Source organism: Triturus cristatus, chromosome 4_1 (genome assembly GCF_964204655.1).
Source record: "Triturus cristatus chromosome 4_1, aTriCri1.1, whole genome shotgun sequence".
Classification (NCBI taxonomy): Eukaryota; Metazoa; Chordata; class Amphibia; order Caudata; family Salamandridae; genus Triturus; species Triturus cristatus.
The window spans coordinates 630,466,034-630,492,677 of NC_140585.1; the positions used below are offsets into that span (position 1 = coordinate 630,466,034).

Below are 26,644 nucleotides of genomic sequence, written 5' to 3' on the forward strand. Positions count from 1 at the left end.
ACCACCACCATGCACACCACAATCTTCAAATTCAAGTCAAAGAAATGGGGTGACAAAGTGATCATGGTAACTGCAGCCCAAATTTGGAACAACATCCTCTTGAAATACTGGCACCCCCATCTCTTCCGTTCTAAAGAAAGTTGCTGCAAATGAAGTTATCCAATGATAAAAGTACTCTTATTACCTGTTCATCAACCTAAAGTAATAGTTCAGTAAGAGAGTGGAATAGCAGCAACATCCACAAAATGAATGCTACATTTAACAAATAACCAAAGGATGACAAAAATAATAGTAACCAACATATCACTATTTCTTATTCCGTTAACAGTGGCCTGGCAAGATCGTAATGACCTAAAGCAGCAAAAGACTGTTCATCTATCATGCAGAAAGTGCCTGCACTGTGAGAAATGCTACCGGAGAAGGCAGCTTTAGAATCCTTCACTTTCCTGTGCAAAAGGCTAAATATGTTTATGAAAATGGTTCTCATATGAATTGATAAACGTTCCTGAAACAAATGAGTCCTCAAAGACATTCCCTTACCAATTTTATTGTATTGTATATAGTGTTGCAAGTGAGTGAAAATTCCAAAGACCCTGAGAGTTTTTACTCTTCTTAAAACAGTTGCCTGTTAAGTGTTTTCATAGATTACCATTGAATACAGTTGTTTGTAAGGTTTATGGAGCAACATTTTTTCATATACAATATATATTGTTATTGTGTCCCACAATTTGCTTTATATTTCATTTTCAATAAAAAAAGGATTTTGAAGTCCGTACACATGTATGCAGAGAGATTAAACTACTGACAAAGGAAGTGGCAAAAGTATTTTTTTTTAAATGTCTAAGCAGCAACCTATTTAAAGAATCTCACTACCCTTGCAGCGCAATTCTATTAATTTTAAATATAAGATCAATCTGCAAATATCTTCTTGCACCTCTAGCAATTCTACTCCTATATATTTAAGTGGGCTATTTCTTTTTTATAAGTACTTTGTCTCAGTCGCGGCACGCACAGATAAATGCTGTGGAGCTGTGAGGCCAGACGGGTGCCTAGTGGAGTCTGACATACGACGGCACTTTTAAAACTAACTAAATAGATGAATAAAAGCACTTTCCTTGCGCTCATCGCATCGCAGACTTCAGCGATGCAACGAGTGCAATAAAAGTACATTTCTTTATTTATTTAGTTAGTTTTCAAAGTGCTGTTGTATGTCAGAATCCACTATCCCCCTACCCGACCCTCCCTCGCACCGCCTCACAGCATTTACCTGTGGGAGCCACGGCTGCTTTGTCCTCCATAATGATACTATTGACTTCAGCCTGCTCCATAACACATCAATGCTCGTTTGCTTCAGCTTTAAATTGAACAACTCCTATTTCAATAACATGGCATTCAAAATAACATAGCTTGTTTTCAAAAAGGAATCTGAGAGCTCGAGTTATTCATTTGGATTCTGTAGAGAAGATATGGTAGAACACTGGGGAATCAAGTGATGGGCTGCTGCTGCAGTTGTTACAAGTACCTATTTTATCAGTGTAGCAAAGTCACATTTTCTACATGGCCAATCCAGATTTTTTGCTTTCTATTGGACTCCTTTTTGCTGTGTTTTTTTAACTCTGTGAACTTTGCCCCTGCTAAACAGAAGTGAAGTGTCTGCAATGTCTCGTTAAGCATAGTTAAATTGGGTTACCACTGATTTACATATTTAACTTGCCTCTGAATCCCTAGTATATAGTCTAGGAAATGCACGTAAGCCCTGTAAAATAAATGCTACCTGTGGGCTGCAGCATCTGCCATACAAAGGCCTGGCCTGTAAAATATGGATCCAGACCAACCATGCATAGCTGAATATTGGAAGCTTGATAAACCTGCAGTGAAAATAACCCTTTTTGGTGAGACAAGAATCCCTGCTGCTTTTAAATATTAATGTCATCCCTAGGTACACTTGGTTGCTTGGAAGGTAAAGTGGTGACATTTAAAAATGGAAAATGTGCAAAATTAAAATAGGCATATCTCTCCAGAGACTAGACCTCAAAAGCTATTTTCACTGGCAGGGCTATATCTGAAACTTAGAAATCTTTAAAGTACAAATTATAAACTTTAATTTGTAACAGCTACAAAAGTCATTAGAAGACTATTCTTCATACTTATTAAAGGTCAGATTCATTTGTAAAGTTAGATTTTTAATGCACACTTGGTAAAAGTAACATTTAGAAAGATGCATTTTTCCTCCCTGAATCTCCTGGATGTTATTTGCATTAGAGCTTCAGCGTCTTCCAAGCCTGGACTTTGCCTTAATGAGGTGTGAAAACTGCTCCCAGAGCAGGAACATTGGCCTAGGTATGGAGAAGTGTTTTTCTTCCCCTTGCAGGAAGGCCAGTTATAAGTAAATATAAGGTGCAACCTGGAGAAGGCAATTCTTTGTCCCCCAGGTGGGCAGGCACCAAACCAAGTGGGAGGGAAGCGACTCCCCAACACTTGTTTTGCATGACCCCAGAAAAGGGGAATACTCGTTTTCATGACCACCTATCAATGTGGGCATGCAGGTTCTACAAAAGGGAGAAAGGTTTTCTCCATCCAAAATTTTAGGACTAATATACACTGTGGGATTGTTTGCAGTAGGGCAGACAGGAATAGCTGCAAAAGTGGGTATGGTTGCCCCCGGGGAAATTTCTACCCATTGGTTAGGGAACACCCAGGTGGCACAATCCACTGTCAGCAAGTGCCAAACATAAATGTGGCACCTCAGGGAACCATTCTTTGAACACTTTCTGGAACTGAAGAACAGAAGAGGAGTGGAGCCTGCTTGCTGTGACCTGAGAGGAGCACTGAAAGATTGGACATGCTCCCTCTTGTACCAAGGACAAAAATGTCGTCTCCAAGGGCTTGTTGGCTGGCCTACTGTGTGGCTACAGGAACACAACAAGCTGCAAAAGGCCTTTTGCCTGAAGTGAGCAGCTGACCAAATACACATGGATATTGCTGGTGGCCTCTGCTGGAGTGAGTTCTGGTCTGCAAATGCTTTATGTGAGGTTCTGGAAGCCTCAGAAGTGACTCAGAGGAGCTACTCCAAAAATCAATAAATGTGGTACTTAGAATTTTTTTTCATGTCCAAGGCCTCCAGAGAAGTCAGGGGGACCTTGGTGCAAAGGTGTCTGATTTTAATAAACTATCCTAGGACACAGCTTTATGCTTGTTCCACTAGAGCATTTTGAGCTCCATAAAAAGAAAGTTAAAGGGTTAAATCTTTGACCAGGATGAACCTGCTTGGTGTATCTGACCCACATTCTATAGCGGTCGGCCTGAAATACCACCATTGTCCCACGCTACTGCTTCCATAGGCTGTCATTCATTCTTAATGCTTTTTAGCTATACTTTACTCCAAACTTTAAAATTTTAATCTCCAATTCCCCTTATTGGATTTGTGTCTTTTAGTGTCATTGTGTTTATGAAATGTTATATTGTTTTTCTAATTCGGTTTGGGATTTGTATTGTTTGTATTTTGACTTTATAACCTTCTTGGTACTGATTTAACACTTTTCACTCAAGTTAACTATCTGCTCGGTGCAATAGCTACCAGGGGTTGAGCTCAGGTTTGTTTAGAGCCTTTGAAGTTCAGCCTAGCAAGTTAGTGTCAATTATAATTAGCTATATTCAATTTCTTACAAGAAAATCATAAAAGCAAATACAATAAAATCACGTAATATTTTCCAAATCTGAAGAAGTTATATGATAATATTATTCAAATACAGTTAACTTCACAAAATTCAAAGCTTTTGCTGCGCCTAGGTACAAACATGATAAAAGATTTCATAATAAAATAGTTTTTCTACAGCTAATTACATTCTTTAAAAAGTATACCACAGACCTTGTAAAATGTTCATTATCTAAAAATTGTAAAAATAAAAATGCAGGGCGGCATTGTCTAAGACTGATCAGCCTTAAAATTGGCAAGATCCACTTCCTTCTTTGTACTTTGTGCTGAGAAAGAACGTCACATGAACATTTACTTAATGATTTTGACCAATCGTTAGTTACAGGGAAAGTTATTGATCGATGGAAGATACCAAGCCTAAAATGTGTCAGGACAGATCTGTCCTGCACACCTACAATATTCTTAAGATACGGCTGAATGGCATAAGTAGTCAGTATCATTTGGTTGGTATCAATATCTGTGGAAAGTCTACTTGTCTCCAACAGTAACAGCAATTATAGAGCCTGGATCTTCATAGTATTCTGAGTCTCCCTGGTCGCTCATAAAGTCTTATCTATTTCAACCATGGGATATTGAAGACCTGTTGAAGCTTGACACAGTCTCTTATATTGTCCCTGTTAAAACTGGTTTTTGTGGAGGTCCAGATCCTGTGCCACAAAAGGACTGGTTAGATTTTTATTAAGTCCGTTATGTAAGGTAACCCCAATTCTGAGTGGCATCTGTAAGTAGACGTACTGCCTGGGACTGCCAAAAGGAATCTTAACCCCTTCAGCGCGGCGCGGATTACCGCGCTGTGCTGAAGGGTTCGTGCGCGGGCAGGGCCATGACGGAGCGGTTCCATCATCCGCACAGCGCAACCGATGCGCATGACGGAACCGCTCCGTCATGCGCATCGAAGGGGTTAAAAAGCCCCACATGCCTGCACTGTATATAGCAATGGAGACACATTTTGACTTATATATGTTTAACAGCTCTACGGGTGGTCTTTTACCCGGTTTCCTTTCCCAATTAGCTAAGGCAGTCATACTTTAAAAAAATAAAAGCTTCCTTGCTTTAACTGCCTGGGACCATGACCCCTTCTGGTCAAAAAGGATACAAAAGTAGGGGAATGTCTTTTTAAATTAAAAATTATTGTTATCTATATTAATGCAGAAATGTGGAATTTCTATATCCCGACGCCCAGGACATATTGTTTGGGGTCAAGGGCAACAAGTTTTAATGTGCATTTTGTCCTTGGGACAAGCAGGCCCGACCTCCTGCAGCAGAAACCCTTTGGCTGCCAGTTTGCAGTACCACATTAAGGATCAGGGAAGGGCTCTGCCTGCAGTTAAGTTAATATTTGTGTACATATGTTAATGCTGCTCAAACTTGTATTTATGGTTCATTAATTGAAAGCCTTTATTATTATGGTGAGTGCTCTCAGTAAATGTAAGTTTTGACTGCGCTACTGACAGTGGTTCCAGTATACAAATGTGCACACACGGTTTCAAAGTTTAGTAATATGAGGCTATGCAAAATGCTCCCAGAATGCTCTAATTAGATGCAAATATTTGCAGAAGCTTGAAGGCAAGATTAATGATTCTTTGTTTTCAATATAAAATGTTTCTAAAAAAAGAAAGTAGGAAAAATACATTTGTGCTAAACTACTGTAAAATTTCAGGTACCATTTCTTTGCAGCATCATTTAGTAAAATGTGTTGATGCATGCCAGTATTTTCCCAAAATATTCATAATAGAAAATCAGTGTAACCAGTTTCAATAATATTTTGGGAAACATAAAAATAAACAAGCATTGGAAAAGCCAATAGGTCTGAAATGGTGGTCAGCTTTTTAGTTTTGGCAATGCGTAACTTGTTTTGGCATGGTTTTTGTAAAACCTTATTGATGTGAGAGCTGCCGGACCCTCAACATTATAACAAACATTGGCAAAAGCAAAAAATAGTTTTTGGTCTCAAAAAATAACACACTGCCACATTAGTTACTGGCACTGAACAAAACTACTTTGTGTGTGGATATGCTCCGTGTGAATGAGCAGAATGCTGTCACTCACCCTGAAGCCAGCCAATAGAGAGAGAGTGAATTTTAATAAACACAAAAGGTCATGGTTAACGCCAGACCAAATTAGGGGCCCAATTATTAAAGGAAATCTCAAAAGTGCACCCTTGGAATATGTCCTTGCATTAATGGCAGCTATATTGCTTTCGTGAATTCACAAGAATTTACAGCAGTAGGGCAAGAAATAGTACTCTAGAAAATATGTGCGAACTGCATTTTAGCATGAGCAAATATGCATGTAAACCTGAGTGTTTGCAAGTTTATTTTCCCTCCAACCACTTTTTCCCAAAACTTTGGAAGAGGGTTTACGTCTGCCATTGTCAGGAGTAACTTTCCAACATTTCTCAGTATTGGAAAAGATTAGAGAAAAGTTGTTGAAAACCCTTAAAACATGCAAGTTAGTAGGTTTGCACAGACTCAAAAGGACATTCCAACCCTGGAACTATTGTGTACCACTACCTTCAGTCCCAGTATGTAGATCTGGGGAAACGTAGCAACATAAAGGGATTGCTAGTATTCAAACACTACCATGGTATGAGCCCTGGCATAATCAGAGAGGCTATACAAGAGCTCTTATATAATGAGATTGTTGCCATAATTTGTCGCCAAACTACATGGCAGCAAAGGAACAAGTCGATTTTGTTACAGGACAAGTAGATTTATGAAGCAACCTGCCCCATGGACAAGTAGATATTTTAATAAATTCCACACCCCTGTAAATGTCTCTGCACTTTGTGTGTGCTACCTCTCCCACACTTCATAATCAAAGTGTCCGAAATATTAAACCTAAGTCCCAGATTCTGCATATACACAGCAAGCTTGACAACATCCATTGGAGCCCCAGTTGCGTGCGGGCCATCAGCACGGCATCAACCGCATAGAGAAGGGCAGGTATAAGGCGATTATCAATTTGTGGTAGGTCCTAGCACTGAGCCACCAGTGCTTGTCCCAATCCATTGGTATAAAGTGTAAATAAAAAAGGTACCAGGATGCAGCCCTGTCTTACCCCCCCCCTTCCTCATTGAATGATGAAGTGCATTTGCCCCTTGGCCCATAAAGGACACTTGCTTTCGAGCCAGAATAAAGCTGTCTCACAAAGTGGAGCTTCCAATCCCATATCAGCCAAGATATTCCATAGTTTATTTTGTTCTACGCAGTCAATAGCTGCAGTTAAATCTACAAACACAAGATATAATCTTCCCTGTTAGGCCAACGTATACTTCCCAATTAAGATGATTCCGTTTAATCCCTGTTCGACTGTACCTAGTCCTGGGTGAAAGCCGAACTGTAACTCAGATAGGACGTTGTTATCTTCAGCCCAGTCCTGAAGTCTATTAAGTACAATATGCCCCACCACCTTGACCAGGGAATTGAGCAGTGATATTGGCCAGTAACAAACAGAATTCTGGCGATCTTATTTCTTAAAGATCAGCACCAATAATGATTCTGACCATGTTGTAATAAAACGTGAAGAACAGCATACTATTATCACTTGAGTGGGCCCTATAGAGGCAAATTGGCTTTAGAAAGATCTACAGGGACACCATTGGGACGAGGTGCTTTCCCTCCCTAGCTAGCCTTAATTGCTCGGTTAATCTCTTCTAATGTAAAATGGACATCTATAGGGTAATTCCTTGGAGCGAATGTTCCCTGCGTCGACTGGGTATCATTACGGCTATCTGGTGTCATTATTCATTGAAGTGGGTGACTTTGTTACCATCAGTATGGCAGATATTTTTTCAAATGCAAGAGGAAGAATTTATAGACAACACATTGTGAATGATCTCATTTTAACCTCTGGAACACTTGCTATAATTTTCATGAGAAAATCATGATAGACCTGTTTTCTCTGATACTCCAGCAGATTTATTAGCGGGTGAAATCATCTTGTAACTCAAAGCAATTCCTAAAATTAGTATGAAAACCAATAAATGATTTACATTATTGCAGAAACTGTATACACGCTTTCTTTATGTTACATTGAGTGCTCCTCAAAGCCAAGAATTCTCTGCAATACATTTCAAAGGCACACACATGCAGAACATATTTACAAAAAGCAAAGTCCAACAAGCATGCTTCTTCACCTCTAAATAGTCCCATGACAATGTACACTCTGACAAACATTTAATGTTACCTGTTTATTATCAACATTAGGGGTCTGATATACAATATCAATATTGTCTAAGGGGGAGGGCACTCCCAGGTAGTTAGAGATTGGGGAGAAGAAGGGACATCAGCGTTTTATTTGGCCTTCTAACTCTGTCCTGGTCAATGACTACCAGGAAGTGCCCTCTCCTTACATAACATTGCTTAAATGCACCATGTCCACAGAAGGAAGTGCCTGGTTTGAATATTTTGAGACACCTTCAGTGCTAAAAACCTAGTCTTTCATGCACACATTCTTCAGATTTTTCGTCTTTTTTTCTGTCATGTTTGTAATTTTGGATCAGATATGAAGCTATGAACTCCAAATATGACTGATGCTTTGGGAAAAAAGGTCGAGAAGACTCACCCAAGTTTGAAAAGTTATACTTTCCAGATGCAGAAGATGACATTGTGGTAGGAGAAACAAGGGGGGACTGGTTGCCAGTGTCTTGTAGACCTCCAGTGGAATGGGAGCGCAGCCATTCCTTGCCTTCTTCATGATTTGGTTGTCGAGAGGGTGGGGTGTATCTGTGAAACGATATTTTAAATGTTTACCATGAAAAACAGATTGGCATCCAAATCCACATAGGTTGACTGGATACACGAAAACATTTCTGTATACGTTTATTTTGTTAATTTGGATCTAGCCTATACATTTTCTAGCTAAGCAGTCAGATTTGAAATTAATTAAGTTGCTATGAATTCTGAATGTCTTATCTGAGTCACACTTCCCTAGTCCATCATGAAAATAGCATATTTGGTACTGCATGCAGCCAAAGAAGCAGTAAAGAGATAAATTAAAAAGCTGACATGATTCAGTATGATGGAAATAGTGCTATGTAACAGCTTCTAAGGGGCTTTAATTAGACTGCACTTCTACGTGCATTGTTTACAAATTGTTGATAAATATGAGAATAAAATTGAAACGTTATATTGTAGCAATATGTAGATATTTCTCAAATTAACTATGAATATACCTGGTTAAAAATACTACATTTCAACTAAACTTGTTTATAAAAATCACATGCTAGTAATTTTAGTCAGTGTACAGATCTTGGTAAAATGTGGCAATGTATAATCCATGATGTAAGTGCAATAATGAGAAAGTACAAAGTATTAATAATTTCACCTTTTCATACAGAATGATAAGCAAGTTATCAAGGCAGTAGCATAGATGGGCAAGAAAGCAGATATAAGTATGAGCTTTATGAGATTGCAAATTCAGAAAAGAAACATGTCACATGGTATAACCCCGAGCAGAAGAAGAAAGGGCGCGCATTAACATGCATTTTATAATCAAAGTATGCGTGAGGGTTTTAGGATCTCTGCTTTCCATTTGAAGTCATTGTTCTAAAAACCTTTCTACACAATGAAGAATGGGGGAGGGGGGTCCAGGTCTTGCATTTAACTAACATTACTGGCTGACTCTGAATCTCAATACTGGAATTCCAGTTGAGCTGAAGCGATTCAATTTTTGCAGAACCTCCTCACATCACACAAAGCGATTTCATGAACTCCTCGACCCCCTCCCTTGTCCCATGCTGAGACACTAATAAGAGGAGTTTGTAATGCAGCAGAGACTACCTAAACCAATGAACTAAGTAAACCTCTCTTTCTTTGACTCCTCCTGCTTGCAAATCCTCCCTCCAGGCCCTCCCACAGCCGGAGTCAACACAGAGGACTTATTCATCCCACAATCCACTTGTTCATATTATCTGCCTTCTATAGATGCCTGGAGCTCGGGCAGGCCTAGGCCAACCTTACAATGTTGAACTATCCTGGTCTGCTTAAGTCGTGGTGAGCTGGGCTTATTTTAGAGGATCAGGAGACTCTTTGCTTTGGGGGCCACATGTGCTTCGTTTGATAGCATGAGTGAACGCTGGTGCAGGCAAATGCCAAAGCCATCTCCGATGGGATCCCTCTAAGCAGTAACTGATGACATGTTGACAAAAGAGGTTTGAGTGGCACGGGTGAGGTGGGTGCAGGGACAGGTGATAACAACCCCTACTACATGTGATGATATGGACTTCCAAGGCTGTGACTAAGGAACAGCTGGAAAAGATGTGCAGACTAGACTGATGATGCTGGGGAAACCACTACGTGGGTAGATATAGCCCTCGGCCGCTATTAAGCTGAGATGACAATTGAGAAAAATGTATGTGCTGACAGTACTCTAGATCTAGACAGCCACATGTGAAGGCTGTCTATGGGCATTTTGGTCTGGAGGAGTTGGATAAGTGAATAATTCTGTGTTTTCAGGTCTATTGCTTGAAGGTGGATTAACGAGTGTTAAAATGTCTTAACATTACAGATGGACAGTGTCTGCTATGCCCTTTAGGTTGTTTCATTCTCCTTAGTTGGTTGGCAAGCAGCCGAGGGCAAGTGGCATGAACAGAAACTACTTTATAATTCAGCATGATTTACAGTAAACATTCAAAATAGAAGCAATAGGGGTCTTTCCCTGAAGTCAAAGGTGCAAAATTCCCTCAAAGTTCATTAATATCGACAAAGGAACAAAAGCAGCCTTTCCTTCTCTTCTTTCTGATGAACTGGAGGCTAGAAAAAGTGGAAAACAAGGCCAATCACCTTCTCTCCCACCATTCTGATTTGCTGTTACTTCTCTCCTTATCCCTTTTGGTGATTTAATGTCTATACTGAAAAGCAAAGCAAGGCCCTGAGCAAAAAGATGGATATATTAAAGATCCTGATGTGGTAGATTAGAGGGCAGAGGCATAACTCTTTAACCAGCCGTAATCACAACGCAAGTGCTGAAGCTCATGCAGTATACTCTTCCTGGTTACTTGTGAGGTATTTTCACTCATTCTGGGACTCTGCTGGAGCAGGAAGACTGAGCCAAATTATTTTGTTGAAGTGGAAAGGGGCGACAGGGGAAGTGACAGTAAATAAAGATTTACATTTCAAGCAAAGCAATAGCGGCAGTAATGCTGAAAAAACCTTAATGTCTACCTCAGTCCCTTTTTGGGCAGTGTATTTCTGTCAAGACGAAAACTGTCAAAACAAAGATATCATCTAAGACCACACAGTAAAGAGAATTATTCAATAATATGAAGGAATGTAGTTACAGTATCTAGCAGCACAAATACTTATGCATCTCAAAAACATTCGAACTAAACAATGTCTAGATAGTTTGCACACAGGCCAGTGAAACTCCACCTTTAGTAAAAGAGAATGCAGTAATTTAGATAAAAAAATTCTATTATGTATGATCAGAATACTTACATAACATCCATTTATGTTGCTAAACATAATTTAGCAATGATCAAGTCCATAAGAGGGCCATCATAGGCATTCCAGCCATGAGCTCTTGTGAAATCAACTTCATAGCACTGCACAGTGCTGTATTCTGAATCTTACTGTAGACTGTCTTTGCCCACCTTACACTGGACAATTCTTTCTCCAGGTCAGGAGTGCCCTACATGCAGTTGGAGTCACAGTTTTCATCTCTGCAGATGATATTAGCCAGTCTAGTAGCCACAATGCTGCTTGCAGTACATGGGGGAATAAGCAAAACCAAGCCAACAGGTTGTTTTCTTTAGCGCTGTGCTAGCCGTATACATGTGAGTGAGCATCTGCAATATTAGAGGCATCTATTGCGTTGCATTTTTCATTACTCTACCCATTGACACACATTCTGTTATATGTACTCTAATAATTCTTTCTGTTCACTAGTGGTTGTCTGGGCCTTGAGTCTCCAACTTAAGTGATGTGTTGGATATAGTAGTCATCTTTGTAATAAAAATGTTGAATGGATGTACCAGTTTTCAATTAGCTCTCATTGCAGCTTATTTACCTTTACTGCTGAATATGAAACTAGGCTCCTTCCATTAGTGTTATTTAAATGTCCAGCTTGTCCTTTGCCTTCTCAAGGGAAGATATCGCAATCTCCCTAGATATCTTGATGTCAGATACCATGACTGTGGGAAAGAGATTTATTTATTGGGCTGGATTGGGGTCCACCACTGTCCTGTTCAGTTCAGTCAAAGGTTTCAATGATTTAAAACTGAGGTCAACCCTGCTAGTTATGTCCCAGAGAAGACCGGCTGCACTTAATCAAAATGCATAAAGCATTTATAAGTACCAAAAAGTGGAAAACACAACACTATGAAAATTGCTCTCCCATTTATAAAAGAAAGAACATTTTAAAAAGCAAAATAATAGCAAAACTATAAAAATCCATTAACGGGAACCTGAGAATTAATTTTAAAGCTGTAAGTAGAAATAGCAACAAAAAGTGCAACTTGGCAATGGTAGCCAAAGGTTGAGAAAGACTAGGACCTAAGAGTAATATGAGGTGGACCAGGATGGAGTGCGGGTCGGATAGATCCTGGAAGAAGGAAAGCTAGTAAAAGTTGGTAAATCCCATTCTGAAAAGGGACTCTGTTGTTTTTCTGACTGTCAGAACACCTTTCAGAGGACCTTGGGGTAAGCAGGAGCTACTGAGCCCAACTATGGGGGGTAGAGGCCTTTTATGCCTGATGTCCGGGGCCCGACTTACTATGGGTCATGAGCAACTGTGCCAAGTACCCATTCAGCACTCGACTCTCAGGAGGAGTGTGGGTCAAGCTATTCAAAGCTTTTCCGGGAGAAGTAGGTGCAGAGGGATAAACAGAGGCTTGCAACTCAATGTATGTTCAATAGGAGCAATAAATGATTGTCCAGTCAAATACGCTGATGGAAAAAAGAGCATTTACATATGAATGCAAAGTAAAATATAGCATTCATAAACAGTGCACAAATCCACCTGAAGTCAGGGTTCTCATGTTCGCTAGGCAGATCTCCGAGTCCCACTTCCCTCTCACCAATGGTAGTGGTTATTCTCATTCACTATAGGCGATATTCAGGTTAAGCCCCACTAGTAGCCGAAGTCTCAGGAGTCCCACTCGGACTATTCAAAAGTGAAAAGTGTTCTAGCGCCGAAGAGCTTTACGACAGAACAAGCTCAGTCTCACTCATTCCTGTAGGGTTGCGCTACCAGAGTCCCCGGAAGCATTGCACTGTACGACATCGTAGAGGGCTGCAGTGGCTGCTGATGGTGAGTAGCACCCATGGCGCTGCAGGGGCAGTGGCTCTGTGTCCATGGCACTTCCTCCAGTGAGAGGGAAAGTTCGTCTTATCGTTCTCACAGGTAGATTGCTCAGATTCAAATCCTCAGTCAGGGCTTGGGCTCACACATGTCACCATGATGTCCTCTGCTCTTGGTGGCGGTTGAACCAGGAAATTTTACTTCCTCTTCACTGGGCCCCCTCCAGCATACAGGGTCACTGACCTGCCCCTACTCTGCACAAGGGCAAGGGAAGAATCAGCACACCAGTAGATACCTCTGAATGGCGCCCTCCCTTTTGCATATGTGGTCGCTGACTTCATGTCCAAACATGGGCTTCAACATGATCAGCACGGTAGTCATGCAATCTTCACAGCGGCCCACCTCTGGCGTGCAGTGTCACCGACTTTACTCTGCATAGGGCTAGTGCCCGACTGGCACATAAATGGTCACGGTGGCCCCTTTGGCATACGGGGTCACCAACTTCACTCCACACATGCTACTGGAGGATCAGCAAAGCATTCATCCAATCTTCACAGCAGCCCCCTCTAGCATATGGGATCCATGACTTTGCTCTGCAAATGGACGTAAGCCTGATCGGAGCAACCATGTCTAGCTTCACGATGTCCCCCTCTGTCATATGGGGAAGCCGACTTTCCTCTGCACTTGGATACTCAAGTGATGACCTGACCAGTGCAGTATTCATCTCCTCACACCTCGCTATGAGGATCCACTCATCAGGTTCCCCCACTGGATCTCACTCCCTCCAAATGCTCTCTTCTTCCTCACAGGGCAAATTGGTCTTGGTAAGTAAGCAAGTCGGCAGGCACTGAAGCTCCAGGGGCAGGCAGCCTTGGATTACCCTGGTTAATGTCCCCTCATCCAGCTTGGAGACTGACAGACCTCAACCCCCAGTCCTGGTCACAGGCAGAAGTCTTGCAGAGTTTCTCCCCATAGACATACAGCCCGGCTGGCAGTAAGACAGTTGACAATTTGGGGGGCCTTGATTTCCCCTTCTTATAGTCCATTTCCGGTCACCAAATGTGATTTAGGGCCTAAGTCCTTGACGTTTGTGCCGGGGGTCTGCTTCTTTCTGAAGTGCCCACTCCACTACCCTTCCCTTCATTCAGAAAGTGGTATGTTATAGCATGAGAGACTCCAAATCTGAGAGTCTCCGCTACACAGCTAGGGGACTGACTAGCGATTCACATCGGGATGTAAGGTAAAGGGATATGTGCATCAAATGTTTACCCCACTACAGCCCTACTCTTTATGATTTCTTATCAGCTACCTCTCCTTCCTGAGATCTGCCCAGGCCCCTTTCAGGTGACCTCTCACAAAACTAAAAAGCACCCTTTGATGTGTGCTGAAAACACTGGCTCGCCTTCTTCCAGTGTGCATCCACAAAGCGATCAAGGCTGCAGCAATCCATAAATCTGTCTGGGGGCATTCCGCTTCCTTCCGCTGCTATGTCAGTCAGACCTAGGTCTCCCAAAATGTAACCCAAAGTATTCCATGGATTGTAACATTCACAGGTGCATACACACACACACACACACACACACACACACACACACACACACAGAGCACACACCATGCGATGCACAGCACTAAATACTAACTTGAAGTAGGTCAAGGGTGAGATAAGCACACAGCAGCAGAACTTTACATGAGTGAGTCTGTAGGCCTCACTCAAGCCGCACAGGTAGAAAGGTCTGTTTACTCCTACTGATCACTACACAGTAGCCTGCCACCACCAGGCTTGTTCTTCCTATCTCCTGGCAAACGCATTAGCTTTTTGCCACTATGAGAACAGCACTGTGGGCACCAGTCCTGGTCCAATATGACTGCAATCCATGAGACAGGTCTATGTCAAGGTGCACAATCATAATTTGTGTTCACCAAAGACAACACAAACCAGCACCAGGGATCCAGACATCGTTGTCCTTGGGGCACCTAGGGTAGGAGTGCACATCCATCACCATGCTAAGGACTTTTCTGTCTTAACACAGAGGAAAAACTCTTCTCCAAATGGTAGAACCCTGACATTTAATCCAAAGCCATGGACTGGTGATCGGTTTCTTTTTGTGGTCCGTCCCCTAGAAACTCTAGAGCAAAAGGTTGAAGAAAGTTCCCACACTTCTTTTAGTGCCTAAACAGCAATAGGAGAACACTCTCAAGGCCTCCAGAACCTGAAAGGAAGCACTTATAGACTCTCAGATGGAGTACAACTGCAAAGTCCAGTCTAGGTCCAGTTGCCACTGGCCATCTGGGATTCTTCATATGAATGCCCACTCTAGCTTTTTGATGTTCCTAGAGCCACCCAGGGGGTTAGCTTTATGATCCTTGGGAATATTGCTGCCCTTGAATTCGAGTGGAAGGAGGTACAACCTCTTCAGGTCCTTCTCACAGGTCACAGATGCCAAGTGGAGCAGGTTGAGTCCTGCTTGTATCCTTTTCGAGGGTCCAGCAGTTTTCTGAAGAAGTCTGAGTTAGGGTACAGATTTGTATGGTTTACAAGACTGTGGGTGGGAGATACCCTATGAAAATCCTAGTTCCTCTCTGACTGAAGAAGTAACTGTTCTCAGGCCCTGGCCTACCTACTTTTTCAGTAGTTCCTGTTAGCTTTACAGCCAACAGGTTGAAAGTGGAATGTGCCAGGGCAAATCTAATAAGGCAAAGCGCTTCGGACACAGGCTTGGTGTGTGTAGGGAAATGAACTATGGTAATCACCAATGTCCACACCAAAATTCAATTGTAGCGGGCACTGTACCCTAAACAAACCCAGAGACAGATGTCTGGTAGGACACAAGCAGGACCCATCAGCACCAAGACAGTGGATACACAAGAAGTGCCTTAACATCCTGTTCTCTTGCTTTCAAGTCCGCCACAGTGTTACATGTGCCTCACAAGACCTGTCAGGCAGGATTTGACACTGTGGCATTAACAGAATGCCAACAGCCCGAACCTTTTAATTCTACTGAGCTCAGAGGTCATCTCTGTCAATGCAAATTTCAGATTTCATGCCTCTTTCAAAAGTCTTTCTGGGTCTAGCACAAGCTGGGAGTTGGCAGGGGCTAATGCTAATTAACCCGCTGACAGTTCAGGCAGGTAAAGGATAATTTCCTTAAAATTATTTTCCTAAATAGTTATTAAAAATCTGATTTCATCATTAAATTGGATTTTTTATAACTATTAAAAATAGTGGTTTAGTCATTTTTCTAGCTGACCCCATTCCAAGATACAGTATCAGTATTTTAATCAGTAATTTTGATTTCTACAAAGGCCAGCTAGGCCTGCTGCCGGTGAAAATAGTTTTTAGGGCAGCCGCGGCCAGTGCAGGTAAGAGCGGTGGGGCTGTGGACCCTAACGAGGGAAGATTAAATAAATAATTAATTTTCCCTCATCATAGTTCGTTGAAATCCTCCCCCACCCAACCGCTCTTACCTGCATGGCCCGCGGATTTTTTAGGGCCTTGTCACTGTAGGGACATGTTATCATTAATTTTACACATGTACAACCTTTAAATACCATGCCCCAAACCTTCTTGGCCACAAGGTTATATAAAGGTTACTTACTAATATTTGTGGGAGGGGGCGGGGATGCCCATCAAAAAGCATTATTTTAACAGGTCAGACTGCAGCTTCAAATTGCAGCAGTCAGGCTACAAGGATAAGCCTGGAAACATATTTTACTTGTCACACTAGTGGATGACACAGTAATGCAGTACAAAGGAAACATTTAACTTTCTCTGCCATGGGTGCTGTTTCTACTCTCTAATAGGAGGGTTAAATATGCCAATCATGGATTAGTCAGGTTCAACGTATTTTAGTGGTCATAGCACATATACTGAGCACTGGACAGTGGTGCCCAAGAGTGAAAAGTCTAAATAAACAGCAAAAACATTCAGCAACAAATTGGAGTGTCCAAGCAAAAATGTGCATGTTCTCACTATGATTTATACTGTTGTATTCTCATTTTCTTATTTCAAAGCCAAGGCAAGACAGAAAGCACATTGTTTACTCCTACTTGTTTGCTCTTTCCATACACAACTTTATCAGTGGCTGTTGTATTTTAGCATTGGTAACAATATTGTAAGTGACCATGAAGTCTAAGTGCTGTTGTACAATTGTTCTGTTGCTATCGCCATACTAGATACACAGGTTGACCACATCTGAAGAATCTGGATGCCACATCTGAGCCAGTAGCTTAAATTATCTCAGACAGCTGGATTATTTACATGAGGGAGTAGCAAGAGAACAAATTGTCCACAGTTCTGGGACAATGGTCCATCATATCCATGTCAGATAGTCTCCAAAGAGTTCCCCCAGTGGGGGAAAACATCCATTACAACGCCGTCATTACAACAACCTACATTTACAACACAACAGTTACAACGCAACTGCCTTTACATCGCATGCCATTGCAACGCATTTCACAACAATGCATGCAATTACAACGCATGCCATTACAACGCATCATAAGGTAAATAATAGAGATTTTTTTTTAGTACTATGGTGGGTATGGGTTTTGAAGGACATGGGAATAGTAATTTTTACCCCTACACTATCCAACACTTTCCCTACTGTTGCACTCACTGAAGTGGGAATAGTAATTTTTACCCCTACACTATCCAACACTTACCTTTTTGTTGCCCTAAATGTATTATAATGGTATGCGGTGTAATGATATGCGTTGTAATGGTAGTTTTTAAAAATGCGTTGTAATTGCATGCATTGTAACATCTAATTTTCCTCCAGTGGGCGTAATCAATAAGTATTTATAGGAAAGAGATCTTCTAAACAACTAACAAATGGTATTTCCTAATTTCTGGGGCACTTAATTTCTGGCATTGGTGTGCACAAGTACTGCTCGGCTCGTCTATTCTGCTAATCTTCACAATGATTAACACACCATCTGTCCTACTCAGTCCATTTGTTTTCATCTGACAATATTGGCATACTTCGGTGTCTGGTTTGGAATTTTAAATGATACTTCCGTATCTGAACATTACCTTATCATTGTCTCCACCCTTCATTTAGCACAAAATATGACAAACGATGTAAACAAACCAGTCCATTTTAACAGCACATAACATTACTTAACTTGTCCTAAAAACTCCTAATTAGACTTTATTTTAAAAACACCCATTCTGTAGACAAAATGTACAACAAGGTTCGAGACTCAAAAAATGCTTAGTCCAAGTCTCAGACCTTCTTTATAAGGCCACAGCTCATTCTAAAGATTTGTAGTTCATGCTCGATTGAAAGTACTCTAATGTTATTTTTTAAATCCAATTAGTAAACAAATCACCCAGGTCTAATAGAAAATGTATGAAAGGGCTAAGAAGTACAGTCTAGGCTGCTGCTGACAACCGTCAATTGGCACAGGCTATGGTCCTGGTTTTGTAAATACATGCAAAAAGATCAGCATCTGTTCTCCCGATACAACAGATATAAATTATCTTTGGCTTTCGCCACATGCCAAGATCATGCAAGTGGACATCAATGCTTACCTTTCTGAGAGAGTAGATCTCACGCTCCCAGTCCTCATTAGCATGCTTTGAACCTCTTGGGTACTTGAGGCCAATCCAGACAAGGAACTATGATGGCTGAGGGGGAGGTCAATTGATTCCGAGCTTGTGTGAAGGCTCGTCATCGACTGGTAACTTGGCGTATCCTTGCTGCCCGCAGAGGAGCTGCTCAGATTGGCTGCCCACACGAGGCCACCCGATGCGAAGGAGTGCACCGATGCTGGACTGGAGGCCAACGAATGACTTAAACTGATCACATCTGTTATGAGCTCAGAAGCTTTGCTGTAGAGGGGGCTACTGTTTCCACTCTGGCCGCCAGCACTGCCCATGCTGCCCGTCCCAGAAGAGGGCGAGTCAAGGCTAACCTGTCGAGACAAAGTAGCACTCGTGCTGGACATTGCTGATGATGTTTTTGCACCTTCTGGATTTGCAGCAGAGGATTGCTTACTACCTGACTTGGCACCAAACAACCTGAGAATAGGAAATAGTATATTAATAATCAGAAAGAATTCCTGTAAATTTAGTATAGTGTAAAAATACAGATATAAAAGTTGGTGCACTCAGGTAAACAAAGGGTCTGAATTACAACAATGCCACTAACATCTACAGAAATATATATGCCTGGAAGGCAACGATCTCTACAATAAGCAATGCAATATTACCCAATAGGATCCCTTATACATTACTTTGTTTCAAAAACACACACATATGGAAGGCAAAGAGAGCAGTTAATGATGGTCGACAATCTTTACTTTACCACCGAGCTATTCATCTGTTGAGCATTAAAAGCATTTAGTAATTCAAAACGGGCTACAATAACTGAACCTAGAATATATCTTGGACATTATACATATATCAGGAACAATTGGCTGGTTCCTAGTTGACACATATTGATCTGTAATTTAATCAAGACATGTTTGTTGTGACAGGTATGAGGCAGGACAGGATAAGGGATGCAGGTATACGTTGCTTATAAAACTGGTGACAGTTCGACAAATATCTATAAAATATGTATATCAGAAGCAACAGTATAGTCTTTTATGCATTCTACACATTTTGATAAAAACATCTATCAGAATAAGTTAGTTTTAAAAACATCCACTCTCAAACATTGCCACATTGGCTACCAGTCATGCAGTAAGAAACAATTATTTCCACCTTACTAAATAAATTTCAGCACACAATATTAAGAGACAAACTACTGAGTGCACTGACAGCACTAGAAAATCTTTCTAGACTCACACTTTGATAACTTAGGGCTAGATGTTCTAAGAATAGAATTGGTAAAAGTGGTCCCAAGTTGCACACAGACTTACAGAATCCATTCAGGTTTAGCAAACCTGCATGTGTACTAACAGGTTGGTTCACGAAAACACAACTCTCAACTTAACCTACATCATTAATATTAATGAGGTCGTTTGCACAGTGCAACACACTATAAATCAGACCCATCGCAAGAATGGTGGCCTGCTAAAGTCAGCAGACCCTCATGTCTGTCATTGATTTTAACTAAGGCATTTTTTAACATGTTGATGTGTTATGTTAAATGTATTTAATATTGCGTACGGAGGGGGGCTATTTCTGAGCTAAGGCTGGTTGCAGGCACAAAGGAGACTACTGAGCTAGAACAACACTTTTTTGATAAGTTTCCTAAGCTTAAGATGATATGTACACATTTCAAATATGCTAAGGCAAATCATTCCAGTGGAAAGGTGCCAGGTACATAAAAGACCTGCCATATGCTCAAGACCTAACCAGGGCCGGACTGACTGTAGCGGGCACCAGGCGTTTCTCCGGAGGGGTGGGGTCCAGTTTTATGGCCGTGGAGGGCGGTTTTGTCCCTGGAGGGTGGTTTCGTCACTGGGGGCCGGTTTTGTAGCTGTGCTGCAATATTGGCCCCCTATAAATGAAGCGGGAGCTGTGCTTTTTACTATCACCCCTACCACCCCACCGCCTCCACACCCCATCCTGCTCCCAGGGCAAGGTCAGCAGCAATCAGCCAAAGCCGGTTGCTGTTCCTAATCCGGTCCTGCTTCTAAAACGTGGGACAGTAAATAAAGTTTTGTCACTGAATCTCAGAAGTCTAACTGGATGATAGTATTTGAGCTTTGCTGTCAGATAGCTGGGGTCTTTCCCCATCAGAGAATTGCGAGTAAGACATAAGATTTTTTTTTTTTTTCAATAAGCTTTTATTGAGATTTTGTCATATACAAAAACAAAAAATCAAAAAACTAAACAAGAAGACATAAAACATATAACATGCACCTTGTCTCGCGTGATGTTACAGGGCAGCGCCTGTTGGTTGTATCGTTTGAGGTACAGTTTGTTTATTTCTGTTTCCTTATAGGCAGCCCTTCACCCTCTATTCTAGTAAAGGGTCACAGGTAGCAACAGGGAAGAAGGGACCAGAGCAGAGAGAAGGGACCAGAGCGGAGAGAGAAGAGAAAAACTTGCTCGCGATTGTCAAGAGAGGTTGGAGTCAAGTCGCTATACTAGACTTCTTCATGGAGGTTCATAGGGGTCTAAATATTTGTCCAGGGATGCCCACATTCCCCTGTCGGGCTGTCTCCACGGTGAGTCTCGTAGGGCCATCGCGTCTGCACCTCTAAGGTACGTCACTCAGTTGAGCCAGCCCTTAACCGATACCTTGGATGTGTCTTTCGACTTATTTAGAACCTTTTTTACACCTGCTGGTAGTAGGAGATCAAGTCGCTATCCCGTTGTGTGATTGGTTCTGTCCTAATAGGGGCTGTTACCAGGGTGGCAAACTCAGTTTTAAGGGAACACCCTAACATGTCTTTTAGAAAGGCAAAGATCTTCTCCCAGTAAGTTTTGACTTTTGGACAGTGATATAAGAGGTGAGCCAGATCCCCACTTCCGCTATTACAATTCCAGCATTGGTCATTTGTGTTCAAGCCTAGGTTCGCCAGGCGCGCTGGGGTCCAGTGTAGTTTGTGTAGTGTCCAGAATTTTGTCTGAGCTAGTACCGGGGTTATCTTACATTGTGTAGGGGAGAACCATAGTAATTGGGTTTCTTTCTCGCTAAGTGTACCTCCGAGCTGCGATTCCCAGTAATTACGTGTCTTCTCGTTAAGGTTCGATGTGTTCGGTCCTAGAAGTCTATAAATGTGTGACACCTGGTGACCTATTTTATTGAGGTTGGATATATAGTGGATGATTGAAGGCTTGGTATTAGACAGTCTCACTTTGGACAGTGCAGTGTTGATTTTTAGGAAATTATAAAGCTGCCAAGTTGTGTTTGGTTTTAAGCGAGCTGAAAGTGGTAGGGCTCCCTCCCTCTTCGAGCTGAATGGGAAGGGAAATCCCTGTTTTCATCCACGTATTCATAGAGAGCGGTTTGCCTTTGTATTTTATCTTATTGTTTGCCCATAATGATACCCATCTCTAATTTATTATTCTATGTTCCAACTTCTGGTCTACATTCAGTAGGGCATTTCTGGTGTTTGTGATTATAGGGTTTTCTAACGTTTTAGGTTTACTGGCTGTTAGAAGTGCTAATGGATCGAGGTTATTTAGCATAGTTCTTTCTACTTTCAGCCAAGCCGGTGTGTACTCCTGGTCTGGTAGAATCCAGTAACTACCCTGTTTTGCCAAAAAGGCCATTTGGAAGGTCTTAAAATCTGCCAGGTTTAATCCGCCCAGAATTTTCGCCAGTCTTAGTTTTTTAAGGCTAATCCTTGCTTTTTTGTCTCGCCAGATGAAGTTATTTAACATCTTATCTATTTTGCGATGGAAGTCGTCAGTGAGAGTTAAAGGGAGCATATTAGTCAGGTAGTTGATCGTTGGTGTTACCATCATTTTGATTGTTTCAATCCTCCCCCACCACGTAATAAATTTTGGCGACCATCCCTCAAGCAGCTTCTTTATCTTGTCCAACAACATTTTTTCATTATATTCCAGTGTGTTTTTAAGATCGTTGCCAAAGTAGATGCCCAGGTATTTAATGAAACTGGTTTGCCAAGCGAGACTCGAATCCCCCAATATGTCTCTAGTGGTGTGTAAATTAAGAGGTTTGCATTCCGACTTATCTTTGTTAAGTTTATAGCCAGAATGGTCCGAATATTTGTTTATGGAATCCATGAGGGCCATGATGGAGGCTTTAGGGCTTTCAGTGACAACGAGGATGTCATCCGCACATGCTGCTAGTTTGATTGTGACCTCATTGATGACGAACCCTTTCATCTCTTCATTGGTCTCGATGTCTTTAATCAGAGGCTCTAGTGCTAGTAAGAATAGTGAGGGGGACAGGGGGCAACCTTGTCTTGTCCCTCTATGGAGCCTAAAGGGCTCAGAGACAGCCCCGTTGACCACTATGCGAGCCGTAGGATTATCGTATAGTGCCATAACTTTCCTTGTGAAGGCGCAACCAAGGTTAAAAGCCCGCATGCACTGTTCTAGGAAATGCCACGATAACCTATCAAAAGCCTTCTCTGCGTCAAGTGCGATAGCCACTGCAGGCATCTTCAACGTGGCCGCTCTGTCGATAATGTGGCATAAAAGTCTGGTGTTGTCGTGCGATATGCGTGTCCTGAGGAAGCCAACATGTGTGTTGCTTATAAGATGTGGAAGTACCTTATTAAGCCTTGCTGCCAGGATTTTTGCATATATCTTGCAATCAACGTTAATTAGGGCGATAGGCCTGTAGATTTGGGGGAACTAGGTATTTTTGCCCTCCTTGGGGATAACTATAATATTTGCTTCGGACATGGTATGTGAGACCATCCGTCCCCTCGCAATGGTTAAAAACTTTTTTCATAGTTGGCTGAAGCAGGGTTATGAAAGCTTTATAGAAGGTGGCTGTGTATCCATCCGGCCCGGGTGCCTTATTAGCTTTGAGAGACTTAACTGCCATCTCAATTTCGGCTGAACTAATCTCTTTCCCTAAAGTGAGAGTGTCTTCTGGCGTTATTTTTGGGAGGTTTAATCTGTTAAGGTAATTGGTGCAGCCCTTTTCGTCCAGCGTTTGGTCTTTATTAGAGAGCTCCTGGTAGAATACACTAAATGTGCGTAGAATTTCTTTATGTTGTGTGTGTGTGATGTTATGTGAGTCTGTGATTGCGGAGATGGTATGCTGTCTTTGTTTGTGTTTTAGGTAGGATGCCAGGATCTTCCCAACTTTGTTGGCCTCGCATAGGTTTATTGCTTTAAATTTGTTTATCCACAGACCCACTCTCTCGCTCAGAATTCTGTTGAATTCGTATTTCTTCTTTGTGAGTTCTGTAAGGACCCCTACGTTCTTTGAGTCTGAGATATGTGCTTTCTCTAGTATTTGGATGTCTGATTCTAGTTGGTCCAACTGGGCCTTAGCGTTCTTGTTCATCTTGCCTTTAATGTCCATAATTGTCCCCCTAACTGTGGCTTTCTATGCGTCCCACATGGTTTTTGGGTCGTGTCCATAGTGTCATTAAAGTTAATGTATTCTTTTATGGCCATCTCTATTTTAGTTCTGTTGCTTTGTTCTGTCACCACATCACTGTTGAATCTCCATCTACGAGGATGATCCTCGTTGTGGCGTTCACTTAGTAGGAGGCTGATACAGGAATGGTCTGAGATAGTTCTCGTGGCTATGTCCGTATGCTCTATTAGGTGGGTGTGTGTGCCTGTGATCAGTATGTAGTCAATTCTGCTGTATGAGTTGTGTGGGTTAGAGTAAAAAGTGTAATCTCTCATGTCCGGGTGCTGAAGTCGCCAGGTGTCTTTCAGATTGAATCTGGTACATACATTTTTGAGTACTTTATGCCCGCCGGGGGTAGTGTATGGCACTGTGATTGTCTGTCTATAGTGTAGTCTAACACCATGTTGAAGTCACCTGCCATCACGGTTAGGTCATTTTGTGAGAGTGCCTCCAACCTACCCGAGATGCTGTCCTAGAAGGCGGAGTCATCTGTGTATGGTCCGTATATGTTGAGTACATGAATGTTTTCATCCCCCCTTTTTAGCTGTGTTAATAGAATTCTATCTTCTAAATCGCATTGATGATCTTCTATACTTATCTTGGAGTTCCAATTTATCAAGGTGATTACTCCTCGTTTCTTACCTACTGCCGGAAAGCAAGCCATCTGGCCAACCCATCTCGCCCTAATCCGTTCTGCATCGTCCAGGGATAGCCTAGTCTCCTGTAGGAGAAAGATGTCCGCTTTAGTTTTAGCTAAGTAGTCAAGTATTTTTTTCCTTTTAACTGGGTGATTGAGGCCTTTAACATTTAGGGAGACTATCTGTAAGTTGGACGTTAATGAATTCTTAGGGTTAGATGTCATTTTACGAAGCTAGGAAACGGTTGATTAGTCAAGGCCATGTTCACTCTCCGTATGATATTACTCCTGCTCTTTCTGGGACTTTGGGAATGTGTTTTCTGTCTCAAACTTCTTCGTGCCCACGCCCCCATCTCCCTCCAGTGACCTGGTTTCAATCTCCACAATGCGTGCAGAAGTGTAGGTGGAAAGTTTAAAAGAGAAAAGGGTACAGAGGGTAGAAACTAAGCATGACGTAAAAAAGACTAAAACCCCCCCCCAAAGAAAATCCTTCGCTCCTCCCCCCCCCCCGCATCCTACACCTAGAATTCTGGACGTGCGACAGCAAAGATCCAGCTCCGTTTCCCCTGGGATGAAATATGAAACCGTGTACACATGCATCTGTGGCATTAATCGCCTTAGCGTCAAAAGCTACTCCTGCTACTCTATTCACCGTCAATGATCTTAGAAAGGATATTAGTGATTATGTTGTTCTCTTATATCTTATCAGCATGATTTGTCTCTGCAAAGTTTTGTTCAAGGACGTACTCTGTTAGTGCTCCAAAAGCACTGTGTCCGTTTTATGATCCAAGTTCAGGGCCTTCCCCTAGTTAGTTTCGGCCGTCTGGCTCTTGAGGTAGAAAAGTATACAGAAGTAGCGACCTGTCTGAGGAAGATGGTGAGGTAGATGGATGTTTGCATAGTAGTGGAAAAAGACTACAATGCCAGAAATTTTGAGATGATATACCGTTATTTATTTCCCCCCAGTTCTGGCGAGGCTCTCCTCTTGTTCGCGCTTGCTTGGGAGAAATCCATTTCTTGCGGAGTCAGATCTTGTAGATAGCTGGACAGGTCATTGCGGTCTTCGAAGATGTGCCTTCTGCCCTTGTCTGTGATTCTGAATTTCATAGGGCCTATGAATGAGAAGAAGATGTTTTCCTTCCTTAGACTGTCTCTTTGGGCCAGAAAATGTTTCCTTATGTCCACTGTGTGTTTGGAGTTGTCCTGGGTGAGAATGATTTTTTGTCCATTCCACAGCAGATTCTGTTTTTTCCTGGTCACTGCAAAGATGGCTTCGGTATGCTGTAATCTCAGAGGCTTGCATATTATGGGGCGCAGTGTAGCCATATTTGATAATCTGTAGGCTGGAACTCTGTAAACCTTGTCTAGCTCCAACGGCAGGTCAAACTTTAAGTTAGTAAGTTTAGGGATCATGTCCTGTATGAAAGCAATGCATGACCCACTTTTCTCCTCTTCCCCCTCGGCGACCCCTAGTATTCTGATGTTCCCCCTCCTGTTGCGGTCGTCTAACTCTGCTGTTTGTCTTCGGAGCATTGCTGTGGTTTTGGAAAGTTCTAGCAAGGCCTTGTTTGCCTTTTGCTCGCTATCCTCCACATCACTCACCCTCTGTTCTACTTCTGTTAGTCTATTGTTTGCTGCATGTATGCCCGCTCTGACTGCAGCCATTTCCAGCTGGATAGCATCCGTGGTTTGCTTGGTCGATTTAGCTAGGTCATGTACTTCCGCCAGTTTTTTTTAAATGATGTCCAGCGTGCTGTTGATGTCTGGTCTTTGTTTGATAGGGGATTCCAGTGTCCCTCTTATTCTTTTTAGGCTGCTGCGTAAGTTTCCCGTCATTACCAGCCATAGCTGCCAGCCCTCTCTTCTCCTGCTGTAGGCTGAGCCTTCCTCTGACCTTCCGCTCTATGGTTGGTTCTCTTGTGGTCCTCCTTTGTTGGCACTAAAATATCGCTTTTGACTTTCCTCGGTTGTCGGCACAGTTTTTCTAAGCCGCAGGGCTGATGTTGGGCTTGGCGTTCTTGCCGTCTGCGCTTCTACCAAAAGAGCTCTGGACCACTCTGTGCACTGTATGATGGGTTTGAG

General features: G+C 42.1%; 1 protein-coding gene across 3 annotated transcripts in view; it reads right to left on the reverse strand.

The window, feature by feature from the left end:
* The window catches only part of NAV3 (neuron navigator 3), a 1,112,283-nt gene that overhangs the window by 247,863 nt on the left and 837,776 nt on the right, over positions 1-26,644 (reverse strand). For all 3 annotated transcript variants that reach the window (XM_085653004.1, XM_085653005.1, XM_085653006.1), the window contains exons 16-18: positions 18,492-18,980; positions 10,882-10,923; positions 8,282-8,442 (exon numbers count right to left, since the gene is read on the reverse strand). In XM_085653004.1, the coding sequence (XP_085509130.1) occupies positions 8,282-8,442; positions 10,882-10,923; positions 18,492-18,980 (692 nt within the window). The remainder of the gene's footprint in view (positions 1-8,281; positions 8,443-10,881; positions 10,924-18,491; positions 18,981-26,644) is intronic.